The sequence below is a fragment of the Felis catus genome, chromosome F2 (genome assembly GCF_018350175.1).
Source record: "Felis catus isolate Fca126 chromosome F2, F.catus_Fca126_mat1.0, whole genome shotgun sequence".
NCBI lineage: Eukaryota > Metazoa > Chordata > Mammalia > Carnivora > Felidae > Felis > Felis catus.
In genome coordinates, this window is record NC_058385.1 from 7,101,280 (window position 1) to 7,126,856 (window position 25,577).

The 25,577-nt window shown below is 38.4% G+C and overlaps 1 protein-coding gene across 1 annotated transcript in view; it reads left to right on the plus strand.

Annotated features, from left to right (window-relative positions):
* Nucleotides 1-25,577, plus strand: part of RP1 (RP1 axonemal microtubule associated) — a 261,683-nt gene that overhangs the window by 21,102 nt on the left and 215,004 nt on the right. Inside the window, 1 exon segment of the mRNA XM_045049704.1 lies at nt 17,262-17,425. Coding sequence (XP_044905639.1) covers nt 17,262-17,425 — 164 coding nt within the window.

Below are 25,577 nucleotides of genomic sequence, written 5' to 3' on the forward strand. Positions count from 1 at the left end.
ATTTTACATCTTTTTATGTATCCCTTGACTGATTTTTTTTAGATACAATCATAATCGATTATACTGCTTTTGTATTCTAACCTTCATACTGGTTTTATAAATGATTAATTTACTACCTTTACTATAGTTTATATTTACCTGTGGAACTTTTTCTTTCATAATTTTCTTCTAGTTATGGTCTTTGCTTACCATTGAAAGCATTCCCTTTAACATTTCTTATAAGGCTGGTTTAATGGTGATGAACTCCTTTTAACTTGTCTTGCCCATTATGAATGGCAGCCTTGCTGGATAGGGTATTTTTGGTTAGAGGTTTCTTCCTTTTAGCACTTAAAATGTATCATGCCACTTCCTGCTGGCCTGCAGAGTTTCTGCTGAAAAGTCTGCTGATAACCTTATGGGATTTCCCTGTATGTAACTGTTTCTTTCTTCTTGCCACATCAAACATTTCCTATCATTATTTTTGTCAGTTTAATTATTACATATCTTGGTGTGGCCCTCTTTGGGTTCATCTTGTTAGGGGCTTCTGTGCTTCTTGGACTTGGATGACTGTTACCTTTCTTAGATGAGGGAAGTTTTCAGCTATTTCTTCAAATAAGTTTTCTGTCCCTTTGTCTCTTCTCCTTCTGAGGGTCCCATAATGTAAATGTTATTATGCTTGATGATGTCACTGGCCTCCCTTAACCTTTTCTAATTGTTTATTACTCTTTTTTCTTTTTGCTGTTCAGCTTAGTTGCTTTCTATCGCCCTGTCTTCCAGATTACTAATTTATCTTTCTGCATCCTTTAGTCTGCTTTTAATCACCTCTAGTGTACTTTTAAATTTCACTTCTTGAACTCTTCAGGTCTGACTCGTTCTTTCTAGCTCATTGTTGAAGTCCTCATTGAGATCCACTCTTTTCTCAAGTCCAGTGAGTATTTTTTACGACAATTACTCTGAATTTTTTCTTAGGCATATTGCTTATCCTTGTTTCATTTAGCTCTTTTGCTGGGATTTTTGTCTTGTTCTTTCATTTGTGACACATTTCTTTGTCTCCTCATTTTGTCTAACTGTTTCTGTGTATTGAACAGATCAGCTACATCTGCTGGTCTTGAGAGTAGTGGTCTTGTGTACAAGACTAGGTCATGAGTTATCTGTTAGCACAGTCCTTCCTGGTCTCTAGAATCAGGCTCTGTTGGTGTCCTGTGTGGGTTGCATGCATGCTACTCTTGTGACTGAGCCACTGTTGCCTTCAGCCTAACTCAGTTGCAGTGACCCATTTTGCCCACTGTGGGTGCACCGGGCAGGGTCCTCGTGCTGTTGAGAGGCCTGTCTGACGTCACTCTAGGCTCTTTGGTGGATGGGGCCAGCAGTAAGACTAGCTGTCTGCAGTTTGCTTCCCACCTCAGCTGCAGGTGCCCCGAAGGACAGGGCTTGCTCTCTCTTGGCAGCCAGCCAGGAGGCTGGGCTATGAGAACTGCAGGGCTCACTGGTGTCTGGGGTTATCTATCCCCTCCCCATTTTCTTGGTTCCTGCCAGGGATCCTCACGTGGTATGGCTGGGCAGGAGCTGCTTTGGAGGGATGCTGCTAAGGCAGGTAGGTTGGGTGGGGCGGTCCGCAACGGAACACTGGGGTAGGGCATGTGGTGCTAACAAAGTAGATAGGAGCGTGTTAGCACTGGCTCCCACAAACATCTGGCTATCTAGACTGGGGGGCGGGAAAGAGAAATGGCGTCTGGCAGCACTTTTGTTTCTGGAAAAATCTCTTGAAGATCCCTACCCCTCCAGCACATATTCCAAGATTAGTCGGTAAACCTTCACATATACCTCAGGTGATTTTCAAAATGCTGCTGCTTTGCTGTGTCTAAGGCTGAGTTATTTATTATGCTGGATATTTAAAGAGTAGAGACTCAGTTGGCATTAAGCTCACTAATTTGTAGAGTTACTGGAGTTAAGCCCTACTGATTTTTATTTATTTATTAAAAAAATTTTTTTAACGTTTATTTATTTTTGAGAGGCAGAGCACGAGTGGAAGGGCAGAGAGAGAGGGAGACACGGAATCCGAAGCAGGCTCCAGGCTCTGAGCTGTCAGCACAGAGCCCAACGTGGGGCTCAAACCCACCCCACTGTGAGATCATGAACAAGTGACTGAGCCACCCAGGCACCCCTGATTTTAAAGCTCCCAAAGTTAAGCCTTACTGGTTTTCCAAACCAGATGTTTTGGAGACTCATCTTTCCAGTGCAGGTGCCCAGTGCCTGGGGTACTTAGTGTGGGGTCTGATCCTTTTGCTTCTCTGTGCTTGGGGCGTCCCTCCTGTTTGTGGATAGTCCTGCCAGGAGTTTAGTTCCCAACTGTGTCTTTGCCCCTCATACCTTTTTTGATATGGCCTTTTCTCCACAACTAACTGTGGAAGGTCTGTTCTGCTACAGGTCATTTTCAGAGTTAGTTGTACAGATAGAGCTGTTATCTTAGTTTGTCCATGGAGCAAGGTGAGCCCATGATTCTCCTAATTTTTCTTCCCGAACTATCACGTTAGTTCTTTTTTTCAGAAGAGCCATTAGTGTCCATGACTTTCAAAAATACACTTTAGAAAATTTTATTTCTGAGAGAGAGAGAGAGTGTGTGTGTGTGTGTGTGTGTGTGTGTGTGTGTGTGTGTGTGTTTTATCAAATAGCTAGGTGGACCCTGGCTGCTGGCATGCACTACCGTGGCCGCTGGGTCTCACCTTGGTTGCCCAGCAGTGGAGGCTCGTTGTCAGGAGTCAGGCTGAGAGCATGTAGAAGCACAGTGAGCCCGGTGGTGCAGGCCAGTGACAGGAAATTGGGTTGGAATCAGGCCCACAATCGTCAGTGGGTCTGTCTGTTGGCGTGCACCCCGTGGCTGCAGGGTATTCCCACAGGCATGCACGTGGCAGTGGAGGCCATGGTGAGGGTGGGCTGGTAGCATTCAGGTGCACAGCTGGCACCTCTGGCTAGCCACAGGTGAGCCCAGTGGCGCAGGCTGGTGACTAGAAATCAGACTGAATCTGGGCCTACAGATAGCCGTAGGGGCCTTGGCGGTCAGCGTGCGGTGCCGTGGCACCAAGAACTTGCCGTGGGCCTACGTGTGGCAGTAGAGCCTGGTGACGAGAGGCAGGCTCTTTGAGAGCAGGTACGTAGCCAGAGATGCTGGCCCTGAGCGTGCGTGGTGGAGGTCAGCCACAAACGTCTAGACTGGCATCTTGCGCTCGCACAGCTTTACAGGCCTGTGCGTTAGCTGCTGGTGTGGATCCCAGTCTTCAGAAGGGGTGGGTGGGAGGCAGTGGGGAAGGGATCAGGTGGCTGGTACGTTTAAACACAAGTGCCCGAGGGGCAGAACTGGTGAAATCGGGAGGGGGCCTGTGGGGGCTGTGCTGGCCATTGATCTCTTCAGTGGTGAAAGCTGCTGAGATCCTCTGGGGAGCAGGTCAGTTGAAACCGTGATCGCACTTGGGCCACAAGGCTTATACTGGGAGCCCCTGTTCTTAGTCCTTGTTCCTCGCCATCTCTGTACGTCTCAGCCTTACCAGTCTCTAGGTGGGGTGAAACCAAAGTGGGTCTTTCAGGTGGTGCCCCAAAGGGCTGGGGGAGCTGTTTGTTCACCCTGCTCTCCCTTTCCTGGTGAGGGAAATTCTTTGTCGCTGTGGCGTTTCCTATTGGTGCTGGGCGGTGGTGTCCTGGGTGATGAGATGATATAGACCAAATGAAGCTGTATTTTCCTTTTTGTGTGGTTATTTTCAGGGGTTTGGTTCACTCTGTTGCTGAAGTTGCTCAAGTGGATTCCTGAGCTCTCCCAGAGTTGTTTTTGCTTGGATAGCTGTCTAATTGTTGATCTTTGTGGGAGGATGGAGACGGGGTCTCCTACTCCATCATCTTGGCGATGTCTCTCCTGTCAGAGTAATATTGACAGATCGCTGGAATCTATAGACTGCTACATAAATAAGAGTGCTTAAAGCTAAAGGTGAATCAGTATAACCAAATAAATTAGGATATTAGATTCATGGAGAAACATGACTTGCACATTGCAGGAATTTTATTACATTAAGACTGAAAATGGCTAATAAGAAATAAGTGACATTTAATTCTACATATTCACATAAAGGAGTACACATACACACACATGCATACTTATGTGCAAAAAATATCCCATGTATTCTTATGAATGTGGTGTAGAAAATTCAAAGGAATAATTCCACCTCATTTATATGATATTGGGAATACTCACGTTTAAATGTAAGGCAGTGGGAATTCTGTCAAAAAAATAGAATGACTTGGACCAACAGAAAGCTCTGTAGATCTGTTATTTCATGGCTTTGCTTCCTTTCTCTCTGTTCACTCATTATTTTACACTGATGTGCATACTGAGCTCTGGCCTCTATTTCATTGAACTTATGCTCCCTCTTTCCACCCTTCTGGAAGGTACGATATAGTATAGCACTGTGTGGTTTCAGGCTGCCACTCTATTCCTTCAAAAGGTTATTATTGGAATCAGCCTGATACACCTTGTTGGCGGTCCACCAGGTGTAATTCTAGCATAGGCTTTGACCTGGGCTAAGTTGGGTTAACACAAAGTGTCTAATTGATATGAAGTATGTGGAGTGATAGGGAACATCTTGATAGCACTGACTTAACCCTTGAGTGGTCTTGAATGAGATAGGAATGGGATCCTCCAGGACTGCCTAGTTGGCAGGTATCTGCAGACAGCTGGTCCACTAGTTTCTGTACGGCATTAAGAGCCAAAACCACATAGTAGGCCTGCACTGGCCGATTATCCGGCTCAGTTCTTTGAATGGTGAATCCTTCCTTTTATATTTTTATTTTTTATTAAAGTTATACATGTATAATTAGTTTTGAAAAGTCAGAAGTATAAGGCTCAAGAGATGCCTGGGTGGCTCAGTCAGTTAGGTGTCTGACTTCGGCTCAGGTCATGATCTCTCGGTCCGTGAGTTCGAGCCCCGCGTCGGGCTCTGTGCTGACAGCTCGGAGCCTGGAGCCTGCTTCTGATTCTGTGTCTCCCTCTCTCTCTGCCCCTCTCTTCTCTCTCTCTCTGTCTGTCTCTTGAAAATAAACATAAAAAAAAAGGAAATACAAGCCTCAAAATAAAAATAATAGACCACTTTCTGACCTTTTACATACCTAATTCCGACTCCATAGAGGCATCTACTTTTTAAAACCTTTAACTCTTTCTTCTGTTATTTATTTCTGAAAATATTGATTTTTTTTTAGATTTTGTTTATTGATCTCCCACCTTCTACTTCTGTCCCTGTTCCTCCCAATAATGTTATAATTTTTAAAAATCAGGGCACCTGGGTGGCTCACTTGGTTAAGCATCCAACTTTGGCTCAGGTAATGATCTCCGGTTCGTGGGTTCGAGCCCCGCACTGGGCTCTATACTTATAGCTTAGAGCCTGGAGCCTGGTTCAGATTCTGTGTCTCCCTCTTTCTTTGCCCTTCCCCTGCTCATGCTCTGTCTCTCTCTGTCAAAAATAAATAAACATTTTAAAAAAATCACTATTCAGAGTTTTTATTTTAATTGCCATGTAAATATTGTTTCTAAATTGAGCCGCTTTATGTGCTTTGACTGTATTTCCTTTCTTGACTACTTCTTGTTTTCCCTGAAGTTAAAAATTGATTATCACGCATTCATTACAGTCCTTCTCCAGGGCTGTTAATCTGTTATCAACATAGATGTGTGTGTCAGTTCTTTTATTCTATTTTTCCCTCCTTGGGGACATTAGCTGTCTTGGAGGCATTCTTCTTAAAGTTCCTTCATACCCTACCCCATCTCTTTTCATCCAAGACGGAATGTTTGCTCTCCACACCTATCATTCTGAAGCTTTTCTTCAGCAACATCCTGGGAATCTTTCTCTCTCTACACTGAATGTCCTATTTCTTGAAACCCACATCCTACTATTAGTTTAGGTATTAGTTTTGATAGAATAAATTCTCTGATAGTTTATAGGGAAGAATGCACAGAAGGTAAAATTTTGGGAGATCTTAAATATATGAAGCTACCTTTATTCTGTTCTCATATTTAACTGACAAAAGTGACACAGCATTATAGGTTGGAAATAAGATTTTGAAAGCTTTCTTCATTTGTCTTTATCTTCCAACCCAATGTGAAAAGTGCTAAGCCATTCTCATTTCTGCTTCAATCTATTGGACTCTCTTTCCAAAAAACTTTTAGGACCTTCTGTTTATTCTGGTATTCTGAAATTTCACAAAGATGCACATTGGTGTAAGTATATTTTTCATTTGCTATACTAAGCATTCAGTACCCCATATTCTTCAATTCCGGAGATTTGTTTTGTAACAGTTTCTTTGTCCTTTCATTTTAGATTTCCCACTATGAATATCATCTGAAGATGATGAATCTCTGAATTAGTCCCTCAATTTTCCTTTCCTGTTTTCCTTTTTTCTCTCTTTTCTAAAAAAAAAATCCCGCTTTATTCAGGTATAACTTACATTTAATAAACCCTCCAATTTTGCCTATGTTTTAATGGTTTTCACAAATATGCAGTCCTGTAACCAGTACAGTCAAGATCTAGAATATGTACATCACCCCAGAAAGGTTTTTCATGCCCCCTTGCAGTCAGTCTCCTTGGAAACCACTGATTTATTTTCCGTAAGTTTCATATTTTTTCTAGACTGCTGTGTTAACAGTATCGTATGGAATGTAACCTTTGATGTCTGCTTCTATCACTTAGCAAAATGCTTTTGAGATTCATTAATGTTTTTAACCTGAATCAGCAGTTTTTCTTCATTGCTGAGTGTTATGCCATCATATGTTCGTTTATCCATTCACCAGTTAAAGGACGTTTATTTGTATTATGTCTAGTTTTTAGCTATTATGAACATAAGTTATGTAAACATTCATATATAAGCCCTTTTACAGGACATGCTTTTATTTCTCCTAGGTAAATATCTAGAAGTGAAATTGCTAGGTTGTATGTTTATCAGGAATTGCCAACTGTTTTCACAAGCGGCTGTACCTTTTCATATCCCCACCAGCAGTGTATGAGAATTCCAGTTGCTCTGTATTCTTCTTTGTACTGGGTATTATTGGTCCTTTCATTTCAGTGTGTGTTTAGTGATGTCTCTTTGTGGTTTTAATTTGCATTTCTCTAGTGACTATTAATGTTTGCCGTTGACCTGTCTTTTGTGGTACAGTGTCTTTTCAACTCTTCTGTTGGGCGCTTGTAGTCCTAGTCGTGTATTCTGGGCACAACATACTCAGATACAGGTTTTACAGATATTTTCTCTCAGTCTATAGCTGGCCTTTTCTTCCTTTTTTTTTTTTTTTTTAAATGGTGACACTTTCAATAAGCAAAAGTTTTTAATTTTGGTAAAGTTCAATTATTTTCTTTTTGTGGTTTATGTCTTTCAAACTCTATCTGGGAAACCTCTGCCTGGCCCCAGTCATGGGATTTACTTCTGTGTTTTAGGAATTTTTTAGTTTTAGTTCTTATGTTGGGTCTGTTTGACCCATTTAAAGTTATTTTTTTGCATATGGTAGGAAGTAAGGGGCAGGGCTCATTTTGTTTCATATGGATACCCAGTTATTCCATCACCTTTTGTTTAAAAGGGAATACTTTTCCCATTGAAATACTTTTCCCATTGAAATACTTTGAATTGGAAAGGATAGTCTTTTGTTGAAAATCAGTCAACCATATATATGTGGGAGTATTTTCTGTATTCCCTGTTTTATTTCACTGATCTTTGTTCCTATTTGTATGCCCAAATATACTGTCTTGATTACTATAGCTTCGTAGTAAGTTTTGGAACCAGATAGTGTGATTTTTTCCAACTTTGTTCTCTTTTAAAATGGCTTTGGTTACTCTATGTTCTTTTATTTCTCCCTTGGTCATACTCTGTTCAAACCATAGCTAGAAACCAAAGCCCAGAGTAGCTAGCTTGGAATTTTCCCTCACTGCTGACTACAGAGCCATTGAAGTAGGTCTTGGTCCTTGTAGTCCTTGATGAAAATAGAGACCATCGAAGAACTCAGCAGTCAGGTCAACTTAGTGTGCAAAAGAGTGCAACAGAGGACCGTACACAATGATCCTGTCCATTTTTAAAGCAGTCCATTTTTGTCTTTGGCTTTCAAATTGGTATTTTGCTACTTTAGGAGGGAGAAAGCAAAAAGAAAGCCTTTTGTGGCATGATTGAAGAAACAGTTCTTTTCTATTAGTTCCATATCTCTTACTACTCAGAAGTTATTTATTTTATGGCTACTTCTGATTTCATACAATCAATCTTCTTCAAACAATAGTAGCTGAGATTAAACACTCTTTGCTTGTTGCTTTGCTTGGAATAAGATTTCCAGTGGTTTAATTCCAAGTATTTGTGATTTATATTTGGCTAACACCCACCAATGTAAATTTCCTTATAGACCCTGCTGTCTACATAACTATGTCCTGAAGGCCGATCCCCTTTCTTTTATGTTTCTTTTTATTGCTGCATATATGAATTGTAATCATTCAGGCTTGTAGATGGGAACAGGCACTATTTCTGTAGTTTCATACTTCAGGATATTAATTTTAATTTGTATAAACATTTGATTCTTTGAAATTTACAAAGCTGATAACAGTATTTGTATGTAATTCTTAAGCAAGTCATTAGCCTAATTCATTCTTTCCAAACTTTCTTTTCATTATTGCCTTTTGAAAAAAAGATTTTATTTCTAAGTAATGTCTACACCCAACATGGGGCCTGAACTCACAGCCCCGAGATCAAGAGTCACATGCTCTACCAACTGAGCCAGCCAGGAACCCCTCATTATTTTTAAGAAAGAAATCAAATATGAAGGAATAATATTTTGTTGGAAAAAGTTGAGTTTTAGAAGAGCCACAAACTATTGTAATAGTTAAGCTTTTTGTCCTTTAAGAACCAGTTTTCCTCCTTTGAGAGTGATATTGCCCCCATTGAGAATGCATGGTCTAGTTGATAGAAAAGGTAATTCAGTGACAATTACAATGGTAATAACTTTCCTTTATTAAGTGACTCTTATGTATCAGACACTGTATCATGTGCTGTACAAATTTATCTGATATAGTTCTCATAAAAATCAAATGAGTGTATAATTTCCATTTTTTGAATAAAGAAACTGAGACAGAGGAGTTGTTACCTTATCTAAAACTGAGTTTCAAAGTGTAGATCTCAGTATACTTCTGTGACCTCAAAAGTCTCCTCCTCTTATTTTCCACCCCTCACAATGATATTATTCAAATTAATTGAAAAGTCATGCTATTTTGTGGCCACAGACACATAATTTACTGTGGCATTTGAAGTTCCAACATACTGACTTCTAGGAATGGTTCTGTCCTTCCTGTTTGACATTGCTGGTAGGTCATCAAAGAATTTTTGGTCTGTGAGTCGCTTATAGTTTACTGGGCAGAACAGTTGGCAAGTTGATTGTAAGAAATTCTGGAAGCATAAAAGAATAATTCTAGAGAGGATTTTTGTAACCACAGAAAACCTTATTTTGTCTCTGAAGAATTTAGACACAATTTCCCTGTATTCTGATGTTCCTAAAGAGCTCTTCATGTATAGTATGCAATTCATCATTTAAAGTTCTATTTTTTCCCTTTTCATATTTGCCCGTTTAAAAGGGTGAAAATAGTATGATAGAAATCTAATTGTGTAGGCAAATATAAAATGAAAAGTTAACCTTTCCCCAGGTCCGACTTCTAAAAGCTACTCAAAGAGGTCTTCAATTTTCCCCCTAATTTTAAACGCGTATGTCACCATCTGTATCTATATATCTATGATATCCTTTTTATTTGTAAAATTGAGATTCCATGTAAAATTGTGCCATGTATTGCTTTAGTCATTCTTTTAAAATCATTGTACTGTGTAGCATTTCATTGCAGCTTTTTTTGTGATTTGTCCTGTGTATTATAAGCTATGTGGTTTGTCCAAATATTAACTATTCCAAGGAATCTTGACGAATATCCTTAGTACACATAGTTTGTCATCTTTGTGAGTATATTTGTACAGTAAATTATAGCAGTAAAACTCTTAAATGACAGGGCATGTGTTGTAAATTTTCATATATGTTGCCAAATTGCCCTTCAAAAAGGGTTCAGGAAAGTACACTGATGCCAAACAGTATGAGAAGGCCCACTCTTACGCCACTAGATATTCTAAAACTTAAGATTTATGCCAATCTGATAGGTGAAAAACAATCTCTTGTTTTGATTTGCCTATCTTTAATTGTAAGGGAGGGTAAGCATATTTTCTGTCTTTGCTGCTTTGTGTGTGTGTGTGTGTGTGTGTGTGTGTGTGTGTGTGTGTTTATATGAAATTTATTGACAAATTGGTTTCCATACAACACCCAGTGCTCATCCCAAAAGGTGCCCTCCTCAATACCCATCACCCACCCTCTCCTCCCTCCCACCCCCCATCAACCCTCAGTTTGTTCTCAGTTTTTAACAGTCTCTTATGCTTTGGCTCTCTCCCACTCTAACCTCTTTTTTTTTTTCTCCTTCCCCTCCCCCATGGGTTCCTGTTACGTTTCTTAGGATCCACGTAAGAGTGAAACCATGTGGTATCTGTCTTTCTCTGTATGGCTTATTTCACTTAGCATCACACTCTCCAGTTCCATCCACGTTGCTACAAAAGGCCATATTTCATTTTTTCTCATTGCCACGTAATATTCCATTGTGTATATAAACCACAATTTCTTTATCCATTCATCAGTTGATGGACATTTAGGCTCTTTCCATAATTTGGCTATTGTTGAGAGTGCTGCTATGAACATTGGGGTACAAGTGGCCCTATGCATCAGTACTCCTGTATCCCTTGGATAAATTCCTAGCAGTGCTATTGCTGGGTCATAGGGTAGGTCTATTTTTAATTTTCTGAGGAACCTCCACACTGCTTTCCAGAGCGGCTGCACCAATTTGCATTCCCACCAACAGTGCAAGAGGGTTCCCGTTTCTCCGCATCCTCTCCAGCATCTATAGTCTCCTGATTTGTTCATTTTGGCCACTCTGACTGGCGTGAGGTGATACCTGAGTGTGGTTTTGATTTGTATTTCCCTGATAAGGAGCGACGCTGAACATCTTTTCATGTGCCTGTTGGCCATTGTGTGTGTGTTTTAATGAATTACTCATTCATATTGTCCATTTTCCTATTGTGAAATTCATGTTTAGCTTAGTTTTATTGATTGTATGAGATCTTTGCAAGTGAAAGAAATTAGTTCTTTTTCATCTGTGTGGCTGTTTTCCCAACGTTACCAATTTCAGTATGGCTTTTACAAGTTTTTGTTTATTTGACATTTAAAACAATCAATTGTATTGAGGTATAATTTACATAAACAAAAGGCACACATTTTAAGTCTCCAGTGTAATTTGTTTTGACAGTTGAACTTACTTGTGTAACTGCCACTTCACTCAAGGTCTGGGATAATTACATCATTCCAAATAGTTGCTTCGTGCTCTTTGCAGGTAATTGCACCACTCCTGGCCCCAGAAGAGAATTCATTTGCTTTTTGTTACTGCACCCAAGTTTGTCTTAGAAGCTTTTATGTGGAATCAGATAGTGTATATTCTTTTGTGACCAAGATTCTGATCAGCATAAAGCTTGATATTCACCCAGCTTTTTGTATCCGTATTTTGTGCCTTTTAATTGCAGAATTATATTTATTTATATAACAGAATTCGCTTATGTTGTCACTTTTTGTATTAGTTTCTGAGGGCTAGCGTAACAAATTATAGGAGACAGTGTGGCTTGAAGACGTGAGTTTATTCTTTCACAGTTCTGGATGTTAGAAGTCTGAAATCAGGATGTTGGTGGTCTCATGGCGTCGCTGAGAGCTTTGGGGGAAAAAGTCCTCCTTGCCTGTTCTTAGTTTTTGGTGGCTGCCGGCAGTCCTTGGCATTCTTTCATTTGCAACTGTATTTCCAGTCTTGGCCTGGTATTCTTCCCTGTGTCTCTTTGTCTCTTTTCCTCTTTTTATAAAAGCACCAGTTATAATTAACGAAGTCTACCCTACTCAAGTGTGACTTCATCTTGGTTGTATCTGTAATGACTGTTTCCAAATAAGATCGCATTCATAGATACCAGATGTCAGGACTTGAACATATTTTTTGGGGACGCAGTTCAACCTACAACAGTTCTCCTCTGGCACTGGAAAACTTATGTCCTTCTCATGTGGGTAATGCATTTACCACACTCGAACAGTCCTTAAAGTCTTAACGATTCCAGAATCAACTTTAAGTATAAAATACTCATCTAAATATAATCATCTCAAAAAGTTGAAAATTTCATCTTTTATTTCATCTGGATCAGGTATGGGTGAGACACTGGGTATAATCCATTCTCAGCCAAAATTACTCTCCATCCACAGACCTGTGAAACTAGAAAACAAGTTACCTGCTTCTAAAATACAGTGACGGGGGGTGTCTCAGTCGGTTAGCTGTCTGACTTCAGCTCAGGTCATGGTCTCACGGTTCCTGAGTTTGAGCCCCATGTGGGGCTGTCTGCTGTCAGCACAGAGTCTGCTTCCGATTCTCTGTCCCCCTCTCTTTCTTTCTGTCACCCACTTGCATTCCTGCTCTCTCAAAAATAAATACACATTAAAAAATAATAAAACACAATGGCGGGATAGGCATAGATAAAAACGACACTCCCAATCCCGAAGGGAGAAATTAGAAGGAAGAGAGGGGTCATATGTCCCAAGAAGTCTAACCCAGAAGGGCAAATTTCATTCATTTGGAAGTCCTGAGAATAACCCCTATGGTGTACTGCTTTGTTCCCTCAGTCTTACTAGGGGAACAGCCCCATCTTCTTGGCCAGCAGGATGGCAGCCTTGCCCCAGAGCAGTTACTCTACTCACTTTGGCCCTCAGAGTCATTCTTCTTTTATTTCATTACATCTCTGTCCTTTTAATCTGCTGGAATAAAATTCTTGAAAATCTTGTTGGTCTTCCATGGATGTCATGGGAATCCCCATCATTGGGCGCAAGAGTACTCTATAGAGTCTTCCTGGATAACTAAGTTTTTCTCCTGGCTTCTGATGAGAGAGTTGATTGAATCCATAAATCGCATGCCTGATCTCTTTAGCAAACAGTTTTCCTGCCATGTCCTTGGCTCTGTTTTCAGAACAGATATTTAGATTCGTTGAGAATTTTCTAAATTATTAAGCACATGTTCCCTTTTCCTTAACAATTCCTGCCTTAATTTATCTCTTTCCTCTTGAATTTTACCGTAAGCAGCTAGGAGAAACCAGGCTACCCCGGTTTCTGCATGTTGATTGGAAATCTCACCTAAATCTCCAAGTTCATCATTACACGTTCTGTTTGCACTCCTGAATAATAGAGCACAATTCAGCCATGTTCTCTGCCACTTTCATGGCTAACAAGACTACCCTTTACTCCAGTTTTCAATAACATGTTTCTCATTTCTTTCGTTTTCAATAACAAGTTTCTATCATGAATGGGAGTTTAATTTTGCCAGATGCTTGTTTTTGGGTCTGTTGAGGTGATCAGGTACATGTTCTCCTATTCTGTTAATGTGATGAGTTACATTGATTGATTTCCAAATGTTTAAAAGCTTTCAGTTCCTGGGATCAACCTGCAGATGGTGGTTAACTTGATCTCCTAGTATTTTGTTGAGAATATTTTCATTTATAATCATGAGGGCTATTGCTCTGTAGTTTTCTTATTATGCCTTTGTCTTTGGTATCGAAGTAATGCTTATCTCACGTGATGAGTTGGGAACTGTTTCAAGGGGTTTGTGTAGGATTGGTATTTTTTTTCTTAAAGGTTTGGTATAAAATTCACCATCTGGTCCTGCAGTTCTTTGTGAAAAGAAATTAACTACAAGTTTATTATTTTTTTTAATACATAGGACTATTCACTTTGTAGAGTTGTTCTATATTTGATACGGTGTTTGAGTCTTTGATCAAGCTCTTTGTCCATTCCCTGCAGCCTGTTTTTCTCCAGTCCATTTACTCACCCCTTCAAGCTACTCTGTTTCAAATTAGGGTCTAATGGGATATGAAGATTAAGAAGGTTTTTTTAGAATTTTATCTCCTCCCCTTCTTTCTCCCATAATGTTGCTGGGCAAGCTGGGTTAGGTGTCCTCCAAATTCCCAAAATCTTCTGTTTCACTCTTCTCTTGGCTTCTACTTAACAAAGATTACAGCATGAGGTTTTGCACCTTCTTTGTTTAATTTGAACTATTTTTTCTTGCCAGTTCTTTTTTTAAAATTATGGGTTTTGGTGCAGTTGTAAATGGGATTGGTTCCTTGATTTCTCTTTCTGCTGCTTCATTAGTGGTGTATGCAGCAGATTTCTGTGGGTTGATTTTGTATCCTGTGACTTTGCTGAATTCATGTATCAGTTCCAGCAGTTTTTTGGTGGAGTCTTCGGGTTTTCCCGAAGTATCATGTCATCTGTGAAGAATGAAAGTTTGACTTCTTCCTTGCCGATTTGGATGCCTCTTATTCCTTTTTGTTGTCTCATTGCTGAGGCTAGGACTTCCAGTATTATGTTGAACAGCAGTGGTGAGAGGGGACATCCCTTTTTTGTTCCTGATCTAAGGGGGAGAGTCTCAGTTGTCCCCCATTGAGGATGATACTAACTGTGGGTCTTTCATATATGGCCTTTATGAAGTTGAGGTATGTTCCTTCTGTCCCTACTTTCTTGAGGGTTTTTATCAATAAAGGATGCTGCATTTTGTCAAATGCTTTTTCTACATCTATTTGAGAGGATCGTGTGGTTCTTATCCTTTCTTTTATTAATGTGATGATTTGCAGATACTGAACCAGCCCTAGAGCCCAGGAATGAATCCCACTTGATTGTGGTGAATAATTCTTTTAATGTATTGTTGGATTCAACTTGCTAGTATCTTGTTGAGAATTTTTGCCTCCATGTTCCTCAGGGAAATTAGTCCATAATTCTCCTTTTTAGTGAGGTCTTTGGTTTTGGAATCAGGGTAATGCTGGCCTCACAGAATGAGTTTGGAAGTTTTCCTTCCATTTCTGTTTTTTTGGAACAGCTTCAAAAATTATTTTTCATATTTATTTTGTTAGCTTTTCTATGATCTGGCCTCTCTTATCCAAAATCTTATATTAAGAAAGTTATATTAATTCTGGCTCAGGTCATGATCCCAGGGTCCTGGGATCGAGTTCCTCACTGAATGTGGAGGCTGCTTAAGATTGTCCGTCTCTCCCCCTCTGCCTCTTTCCCCTGCTTGTGTGTTCTCTGTCTCTCTAAAAATAAACTAAAAAAGAAAATACATTAAAAAAAGTTCTGATTTTTTTCCCTTTTAGCATGTTGGCCTTAGTACCTCATATAGATTACAGAATGACAGAGGACAAAGACATCATTTTATGTTTTCCATCTACTCCTCCCCATGACACCGGACACCTAGTCATGACTCAGTGACCTGTTGGCTATTGATTGATTGGAGTATAATATATAAAAGTAAAGATGAGTCTTGGTTCATGATCCTTACATTCTATTCCAGTTTTTACAACATTCCCTTCCAAGGTTAAGGTTTTAATGATTTAAAGAGGTGCAAGGACCTATGGTAACCTGACATCATATTTCATTATATTCTTTTTTATTTCTATTCCTATACTTTTTATCCTTTTCCATCTTAGTTGTTGGAAAATGCAATTTCTTTCCCTATTGATTTGGTCCTTGTACATTTAGCAAGTATTGATTCTTCCCTGAACTCTTTTGGTGCATTTCTAAGAGAGCAGAAGCTGAAGAGCTTTATTTCATTTTATTCAAACAAGCACTAATATACTAGTTATTCTGTAGGAAATAGCTAGAATTTTCCCAGTTATGTAGTTTGTAGTTGCATTTTAACTGCTTTTGCCATTGTTAAAGATAGCCTGTTATCCTCTTTCAATTTTTAAAAATGAGGTTATTTACTGATTGTCCGCCAAGATGAGTTGGTAGCCTAACTTGGATTTTTCTCATGTGTTGGAGAAATAAAGTAGAATTTCCTGTTTCAAAATAGATTTTTAAACACATGCATTAACTTAGCATACATTTATTGTACTATGTAAGTAAAACTTAAATTTGGAATTTGATTACTATTTGAATAAGGTGGGAAATAAACTTTAATTTAAATAGGAGAGAGAGAAAATCATAGTCCGAAGAGTAATTGTAATTTAAATCCAGGGTTCTGAAGTTTATTGCCTCACATTCTTACTTCTTTTATATAATCTTGAGTGTATTCCCTAATTTCTCATTATTTCAATTTTCTTATCGATTAACACTTGATGTTTATTCCAAAGAAACCTAATTAAATTAAAATTCTAGTTAGTAATATCACACCACTATCAATGTAGCTATAGTGTTTCGTTAATCTTAGTTATATTCATCATAGCCATATATTTTCTAGCACTGTGCTTATTTGTTGCTGGGATATAAAATTTATTTAACATTTGTGGAACTCAGTTACTTCGTCTATTAATTAAGGATACTTAAAACAATAATTGAAGAAATTGCCAGATGACTTTTTTTTTTTTAACCTTTATTTATTTTTGAGACAGAGAGAGACAGAGCATGAACAGGGGAGGGGCAGAGAGAGAGGGAGACACAGAATCAGAAGCAGGCTCCAGGCTCTGAGCCATCAGCCCAGAGCCCGACGCGGGGCTCGAACTCACGGACCGCGAGATCATGACCTGAGCTGAAGTCGGATGCTCAACCGACTGAGCCACCCAGGCGCCCCAGCCAGATGACTTCTTAAATTCCTTCTAATTTAAACCTTCTATGATTTTATAAATTTTATCATTTATGAATATATATGATTTTATGATATATAAATTTATGACTTTATGATTGCCTAAATATTATATTATTTTATGCTTATATAAATTATTACATTTTTTTTTTACTTTGGAAAATACCTAAACTCAAAAGATCTTAAAAGATGTAATTCTGAATGCACATATTACATGTCAGAGCTGACAGTATTAGAAATATTTTTTCAAAATGCAGGGGACTTAAGAGAAGCTATGTAGTAACTCTCTTGGAGTCCAGGCATGACCAAGTATGGCAGGATAATTGTATCTCTCTAATTTTATTATTAAAGATCTTCTAGGAAATATCCTCACAGTTACAGTGTAGGACATGATAGTTTTATTGAATATTTTAAAAACCAAATCTAAATCTTGTGTTATAGTACTTTTCCAAAGGAGATGGAGTAGAGTAAGTTATGTCTGTTCAGAATTTTCCTGGCTTTATGATTATCTGCTCTTTTTATAAGTTGCCTTAGTGTTGTGTGTTATTTATGCCTCTATAGGTAGTAACTGGAAAGTTTCCATAGCCACCAGTGACTTGCCAAATTCAGGGACCAGCTCACAGGTTTATATTATACTGTATGGACAACATAGAAGTTCAGCGCCTATATATCTTTGTGGAACAGATGGAGCTCAATTTCAGGATGGCCGTGAAGACATATTTACTGTAAGTAATAAAAATGAGTAAAACCTATTAATGCAAATGATACAGCAAGTTGGTACTTTGGAATGAATGCAGTCTATCAAACTGGTGCTTTCTGTTATGACACCATGGGTCCTGTAGAAGGCCAATCAAAGGTAATTCATGGCAGTTTTGTTTAAGCAGATTAGACACAAGTAAAACTGCAATACAGTAAGAGACAGTAGCTGGAGAGAGATACTAGATGGTCAGCCTTTATTGTTTCTCTACTTGCGGCTGTCAGGGGCAAGGGCTTATCCCTTTCTGGCTGAGGCTCTAAGAGATAAGGCTCAAAGTCAAAGTCATGAAGGAAAAAATACAATTATCAAATAAAGGAGAGCAAAGACGTTGTAATCAAATTATTAGGTCATGGCTAGACACATTGAGATCAAGATTAGGGAGAAATAGAGGTAGCAGGGGAGACCAGTATCAGACCCGTTGTTAAACTAAAGTCAGAAAGATTAGCAACCATAGGAAAGACTCGAAATGAGTCAAGTACCTTGCACTTTATAGGTATTTAATAGTATCTGTTGAATGAATGATTGGATGCATAGAGGGATTGTTTTGAATCATGTAGAAATAGAGAATAAAACCACAATCAGAAAAGGGTATCCTTACGTATCTTAAATCTTTGTAGTATACTCACTTCCATGTGATCCTAGGTGTTTGGTTTACCACAATCAGTGTACTCAGCCGACATATGTCATAGGAGAGGCTGAATCATCTGGAACCAAACTAATAGTTTAGTTTGAACTATCCTTTCCATATTTTCTATATGAATCAGTATTGAAACTCTTTCTTGTGTTGATGGGCACTGCAAGTAAAAAATGAACACTGACATTATTTTGCATCTGTAAGAAATAGTTTTAGAAGTGACTAAAGATACACAAAAGAGTCTAAGTTGTTTTTTTTTGGTGTTTGTTTTGCTATTAGTTCATGTGTACCTTTAATCAAGGTATACCTTCGCATGGTGTATAGGGTTAAGTCATTCAGAATTCTGTACTAACAAAGGTGCACCTATAACTCTTCATTCCCATTTTCTTCTTCCACGGGAGATCATTTTCATAGTTTGATGCTTCTTATTTTCTGAGCACTGCTACCTACATTGCAGGTCTTTTCTGTTGTCTTGCTCTTTTTTTTGTTTGTTTTTGTTTATTATTTTGAAAGAGAGAGAGACAGAGAGAGAGAGAATGAGTTGGGGAGGGGCAGAGAGAGGGGGGAGAGAGAATCCCAAGCAGGCTCCATGCTGTCAGTGCGGAGCCCGATGAGGGGCTTAATGTCATGAACCATGAGATCATGGCCTGAGCCAAACTCAAAAGTTGGATGCTTAACCGACTGAGCCAGCTAGGCACCCTGTTGTTCTTCTTCCACGAGCCCTAGGATTGAGAGATGTATATCTTGTTAGTAGAGGTAACATCTTCATTAATTTTAGGATCTTGTTGATTTTGATCATAGTTTTCATTCATTCTGATAAATTGGTTTCTTGTAAGTGTTCTTAGGTAAATTGTGTTTTCCCTTATTTCCTATTGTTTTCTTGCGTAGATATTTTTTATTGTGGTAAAATCCACAAAATAAAATCCACCATTTTAACCATTTAAAAGCATGTCATTCAGTGGCATGTATATTCACAGTGTTGTTCCACCATCACGACTATCTAGTTCCAGAACATTTTAGTCACCCCCAAGGAAACCTCACTATGCAGTCTCCAGTCCCTTTTCCCCCAACCCCTAGCAACCTCTAATGTACTCTCTGTCTTTAAGGATTTGCCAGTTCTGGATATTTCATGTAAATGGAATCATGTATGGCCTTTGTGTCTGGCCTCTTTCACTTAGCATAATGTTTTCAAGGTTCATCCTTGCATGTATTAGTACTTCTTTCTTTTTATGGCTGAATAATATTTAATTGTATGGAAATAGCACATTTTGTTTATCCATTCATCTGTTGGTGGATATTTGGGTTATTTGTACCCTTTGGCTGTTGTGAATAGTGCTGCTGTGAACATTCGTGTGTAAGTAATTTTTTTATTGAACACTTGTTTTCATTTGAGTATATATTTAAAAGTGGAACTTCTGGGTCTTATGGTAATTCTGTGTTTAATGTTTTGAGGAACAGCCAAACTGTTTTCCACAATGGCTCTATTATCTTACATTTTCACCACCAAAGCATGAGGGTTTCACTCTCTACATTTTCACTAATGTTTGTTGTTGTTGATTAAAACAATTCTAGCTAAACTTTTTGGGTGGGTGTGAAGTAGGATCTCATTGTCATTTTGATTTACATTTTCATACTAAGTGATATTGAATATCACTTTATGTACTTGTACGCTAGTTGTATATCTTCTTTGGAAAAATACCTATTTATATCCTTAGTTCATCTTTAATTGGGTTGTTTTTCTTTTTGTTGTTGACTTGTAAGAGTTCTTTATATATTCTGAATACTAGACCCTCATCAGAAATAGGATTTGCAAATACTTTCCCTTATTTTATAGGTTGTCTTCACTCTTTTGGTAGTATTTTTTAATGCATAAGAATTTTAAATTTTGATGATGTGTAATTTATGTATTTTTTCTTTGGTTGCTTATGTTTTTGGTGTCATATTTAAGAAACCATCGACAAAATCAAGGTCATGAAGATGTATCCGTATGTTTTTTTCTATATTCTTTGATTAATTTTGAATTAAATTTTGTATAAGGTGTGAGGTAAAATATGGTTCCATTCTTTTGCACGTCTATATCTTGCTGTCCTAGCACTATTTGTTCTTTCCTCATTGACTAGTATTATACCCCTATTGAAAATCAACTGATCATAGATGTAGAGGGTTTATTTCTGGACTTTAAATTCTATTCCATTGAGCTATGTGTCTATCTTTATGCCTGTACCACACAGTTTTCATTACTGTAGCTTGGTAGTAAGTTTTGAAATCAGAAAATATGAGTCCTTCAATCCGTTCTTATTTTTCAAGATTGCTTTGACAATTTGTGGCCCCTTGCCACAAATTCCATAGGAATTTTAGGATGAGCTTTTCAGTTTCTACAAAGTAAGCCATTGGGGTTTTGGTAGGAATTACATTGAATCTGTAGATCACTTTGGGTAATATTTACATCTTATCAACATTAAGCCTTTCAATCCATGAACATGATATCTTTACATTTATTTGGGTCTTCTTTAATTTCTTTCAGTGACATTTTGTAGTTTTTCTTGGGTAAGTCTTGCACCACCTTGGTTAAATTTATTCCTAAGAACGTTATTCATTTTGATGCTATATAAATATTTTCTTGACATTTTCTTGACTAACTGCTCTAGCTAGAACTTCCAGTATAAGGTTGAATAGAAGTCACAAAAACTGGCATCCTTGTCTTGTTCCTGATTTGTCTTTCACCATTGAGTCTAATATTTTCTGTGGGTTTTTCATAAATGTCGTTTATTATGTTCAGGAAGTTTTCTTCTATTCCTATTTTGTTATTTTTATCATGAAAGTGTGTTGGATTCTGACAATTTTTGCATCAATTGAGATAACTTTTCTACTTCATTCTATTTATGTGATGTATTAATATTTGTATGTTGAATCACTCTGCATTCCTGGGATAAGTCCTGTTGGTTATGATGTGTAAACTTTTTAATATGCTCTTAGATTCAATTGGATAGTATTTGTTGAAGATTTTTGCCTCTAGATTTACAAGGGAATGTATTTGTAGCTTTCTTGTCATGGATTTGTCTGACTTTGGTATTAGGGTGATGCTGACCTTGTAGAATGAGTTACAAAGTGTTCCTACCTCTTCTATTTTTTGGGAAGACTTTGAGATGAATTAGTGTTCATTCTTCTTAAAATAGCAGCAGGGGTTGGGGCACCTTGGTGGCTCAGTCGGTTAAGTGTCCGACTCTCACTTTTAGCTTAGGTCATGATCTTACGGGTTTCTGAGATTGAGCCCTGCATCCACCTCTGGTGCTGACAGTGTAGAGCCTGCTTGGGATTCTCTCTCCCTGTCTCTCTGCCCCTCCCCTGCTTGCTCACACACTCTCATCCTCTCTCTCGCTCTCAGAATAAATAAACAACAACAACAACAAAAGAAGTAGTGGCTTAAGGTGGCAGTGTAGGAAGACACTGACCTCACCTCCTCTCACAAATACACCAAATCCACAGCTACATATAGAACAGTTGCCTCTGAAAAGACCTGAAAACTAGCCCAACAGCTCCTCCGCAACAACGGATAAAAGGGCAACACTGAGATGGGTAAGAGAGGCAGACATGCAGTCTTGCCAAAAACCCCATCCCTGGTGCGGTGACCCACATCGGGAGGGATCTCACAAATGTGGAGCTTCTTCCTGAAAAGTGAGGGGTTTGTGCCCCACATCAGGCACCCCAACCCTTGGGACCTGCACAAGAGAGACAAGTCCCCAAAATGTCTGGCTCTGAAGACCAGCGGAACCTACATCTGGGAGACCCAAAGGGCTGTAGGGAACTGAGGTTCTGTGGTCTGGGGCTTGTGTACAGATTCATTCACCCCATAACCGAGTACAAAAGCAGCAGTTTGAAAAGCACCTACACCCTGTGTGAAGGAGATTCATTTGCTAATCTTAGAGCACCTGCCAGAGTTACAGGGGCCTGTTGGGACTCTCTCCCAGGGTGGAGGCCCTGGCGGGTGCATTTTTTTCACTCACTTTATTTTGCTAGAGCCAACAGGCATGCCTTGCCCCCACACTCGCACCAGTAGGCATCCCTGGCCCCACAGTTTTTCTGCAGCCCCACTAAAGCCAGAGGTTGCAGGCTCTGGTGGCCAGGAGGGTATGCATTTCTGGGCTCCCTGGGTGAAACAATCAGAGAGTTAATTCTGTACCCTCAGGGCATGAGACAGACAGCAGACTGAAACAGTCTTCCTGTGAAAAAAGCTGACTTACGGGTCACGGAGCTTCAGCCTGAGGGGCAGGCTTCCGCTTTACCACACATGTAGGTGCTGTGCAGTTGCTCCCAGGGAATGCAAGTCAGGAGCTGTTATCTCTGTGCTGTTCCTTGGCCTCATTACAGCTCACCTATACCTCCCAGGAAGGAGCTTGCACACTCCATGGACCTTGGTCTTTGCACCTCTTGCCGAGGAGATACCTCCGGATGGCCTGGTCTAGAGGCCAAAGGGGCTAACGGTTGTTGTCCCGTAAGACTGGGTATTTTTGCATTATGCTTATTTATTCATGTATCATTTTCGTATGTAAGACATTTTTCATTGAAATATAGTTGACATGTAACATTATATTCATTTCAGGGGTACAACAAGTGATTCAACATTTATGTACATTATGAGAGGATCACCACGACAGGTCTAATTACCACCCGTCACCACACAAAATTATTGCAGTATTGTTGACTGTATTCCCTAGGTTGCACTTTACATCCCTGTGACTTATTTATTTTCTAACTGGAAGTTTGTGGCTCTTAATCCCCTTCACCTGTTTCACCCACTCCCCGCACCCCACCCCTCCAGCAACCACCAGTTTGTTCTCCATACGATTCTGTTCTGTTTGTTCATTTGTTTTCTACATCCTCTTGCTGGATTGATCCCTTTATCTTTATGTAATGCCCTTCTTTATCTCTTGTTAGGCTTTCTTTTAAAGCCTGTTTTGTCTAAGTATTGCTAGTCTAGCTTTCTCATTGTTTCCATTTGCATGGGATAGCTTTTTTCATCCCTTCACTTTGTATGTGAGTCCTTTGTAGGCAGCATATAGATGGATCTTTTTTTTTTTAAATCCATTTAGCTACCTATGTCTTTTTGAAGTTTATTTTATTTTTAATTTTTTAACTGAAGTATAATTAACATACAGTATTATATTAGTTTTAGGTGTACAGTATAATGACAACAGTTCTACAAATTACTCAGTGCTCATCAAGTAACCGTACTCTTGATATCCTGTATCTGTTTCATTCCTCCCCTGCCCACCTCCCCATTGGCAACTAGTTTGTTCTCTGTATTTAAGAGTCTCTTTTTCTGTTTGTCTCTTTTTTTCTTTGTTTCATTTGTTTCGTTGTCTTGTTTCAACAAGACCCTTATTTCACTTATCATTATTCCCTCTAGGTCCATCCATGTTTTTGCAAATAGTAAGATCTCATTCCTGTTTATGGCTGAGTAATATTCCACGCTATATATATATATATATATATATATCACCTCTACTTTATCCATTCATCTACTGATGGACACTGGGCTGCTTCCATATCTTGGCTATTGTAAATAATGCTACAATAAATGTAGGGGTGCATATATCTTTTCAGATTAGTGTTTTGATATAATTGGATAAATACTTAGTAGTGGAATTACTGGATTGTATAGTAATTCTATTTTTTATTTTTCACAGACCTCCATACTGTTTTCCACAGTAGCTGCCCCAATTTACGTTCCTGTCATCAGTGCACGAGGGTTTTTTTTTTTCCTTATCCTTGCTAACACTTGTTATTTCTGTTTTTATTTTTTAAATTTTATCTTTTTATTTTTAGAGAGAGTGTGTGTGAGCAGGGGAGAGATGCAGAGGGTGTGAGAGAGAAAAGAGAGAGAGAGAGAGAGAGAGAGAGAGAGAGAGAGACAGACAGAGAATATGAATCCCATTTAGGCTCCACACTTCTCTATCCTACAACCCTGGAATCATGACCTGAGCTGAAATCAAAAGTTGGATGCTCAGCTGACTGAGCTACCCAGGCGCCCCTGTGTTTTTGATTTTAGTCATTCTGACAGTTGTAAAGTGATATTTCATTGTGGTTTTAATTTGCATTTTCCTGATGATTAGTGATGTTGAACATTTTTTTCATGTATCTGTTGGCCATCAGTAGATATCTTTGGAAAAATGTCTATTTAGGTTTTCTGACCATTTTTATTAAATCAGATTATTTGTTTTTTTGTTTTGTTTTGGTGTTGTGTGAATTCTTTATATATTTTGAATATTAATGCCTTATCAGATATATCACTTGTAAATATCTTCTCCCATTCAGTAGGTTTTCTTTTTGTTTTATTGATAGCTTCCTTTGCTGTGCAAACATTTTTTATTTTGGTGTAGTTCCAATAGTTTATTTTTGCCTTTGTTTTTCTTGCGTGAGGACACATACCTAGAAAAAAATTTCCTATGGCTGATGTCAGAGAAATTACTGCCTATATTTTCTTCTTAGGAGTTTTGTGGATTCAGGTCTCACATTTAAGTCCCTAATCCATTTTGAGTTTATTTTTGTGTATGGTGTAAGAAAGTGGTCTAATTTCATTTTTTTGCATGTAACTGTCCAGTTTCCCTACTATTTGTTGAAGAGACTGTCTTTTGCTTTTATATTCTTGCCTCCTTTGTTGTAGATTAATTGACAAATAAATGTGGATTTATTTCTGTGCTCTCTCCTGTTCTAATGATCTGTACGTCTGTTTTTGTGCCAGTACCACACTGTTTTGATTATTACAGCTTTATAGTATATCTTGAAATCTTGGATTAAGATACCTCTAGCTTTGTTTTTCTTTACCAAGATTCTTTGGCTATTCAGGGTCTTTAGTGGTTCAGTACAAATTTTAGTATTATTCTAGTTTTGTGAAAAATGTTGGTTACCCAACAACAGGGTCTGTTGATTGGAGTATTTAGTCCATTTACATTTAAAGTAATTATGGCTAGGAATGTACTTATTGACATTTTGCCCATTGTTTCCTGGTTGTGTTTGTAGTTCTTCTCTGTTTCTTTCTTCTTTTCTTGCTTTCTTTCCTTGTGATTTGATGACTTTCTTTAGTGCTATATTTGGATTCCTTTCTATTTATTTTTTGTGTATCTCTTATGGGTTTTTGGTTTGTAATTACCATGAAGTTTATATGTAACACTCTAAACATATAGCAGTCTATTTTAAGTTTATGCTCACCTAGGTTCAAACACTTTCTTAAAGTGTTACGTTCCCCCAACCCTCACCAGTTATTATAAATGTAGAGTTGATATATATATATATATATATATATATATATATATATATATATATAGTAGATATATAGTTGTGTGTGCATATACACACTCACACACACACATAGTTGATTTTCATTACTTTTTTCTTTTAACCTTTATACTATACTGGCTTTATAAGTGGTTGACCAAGTACCTTTATTATACGTTTGCTTTGCTTTTCTGCTTAAAGAAATCCCTTT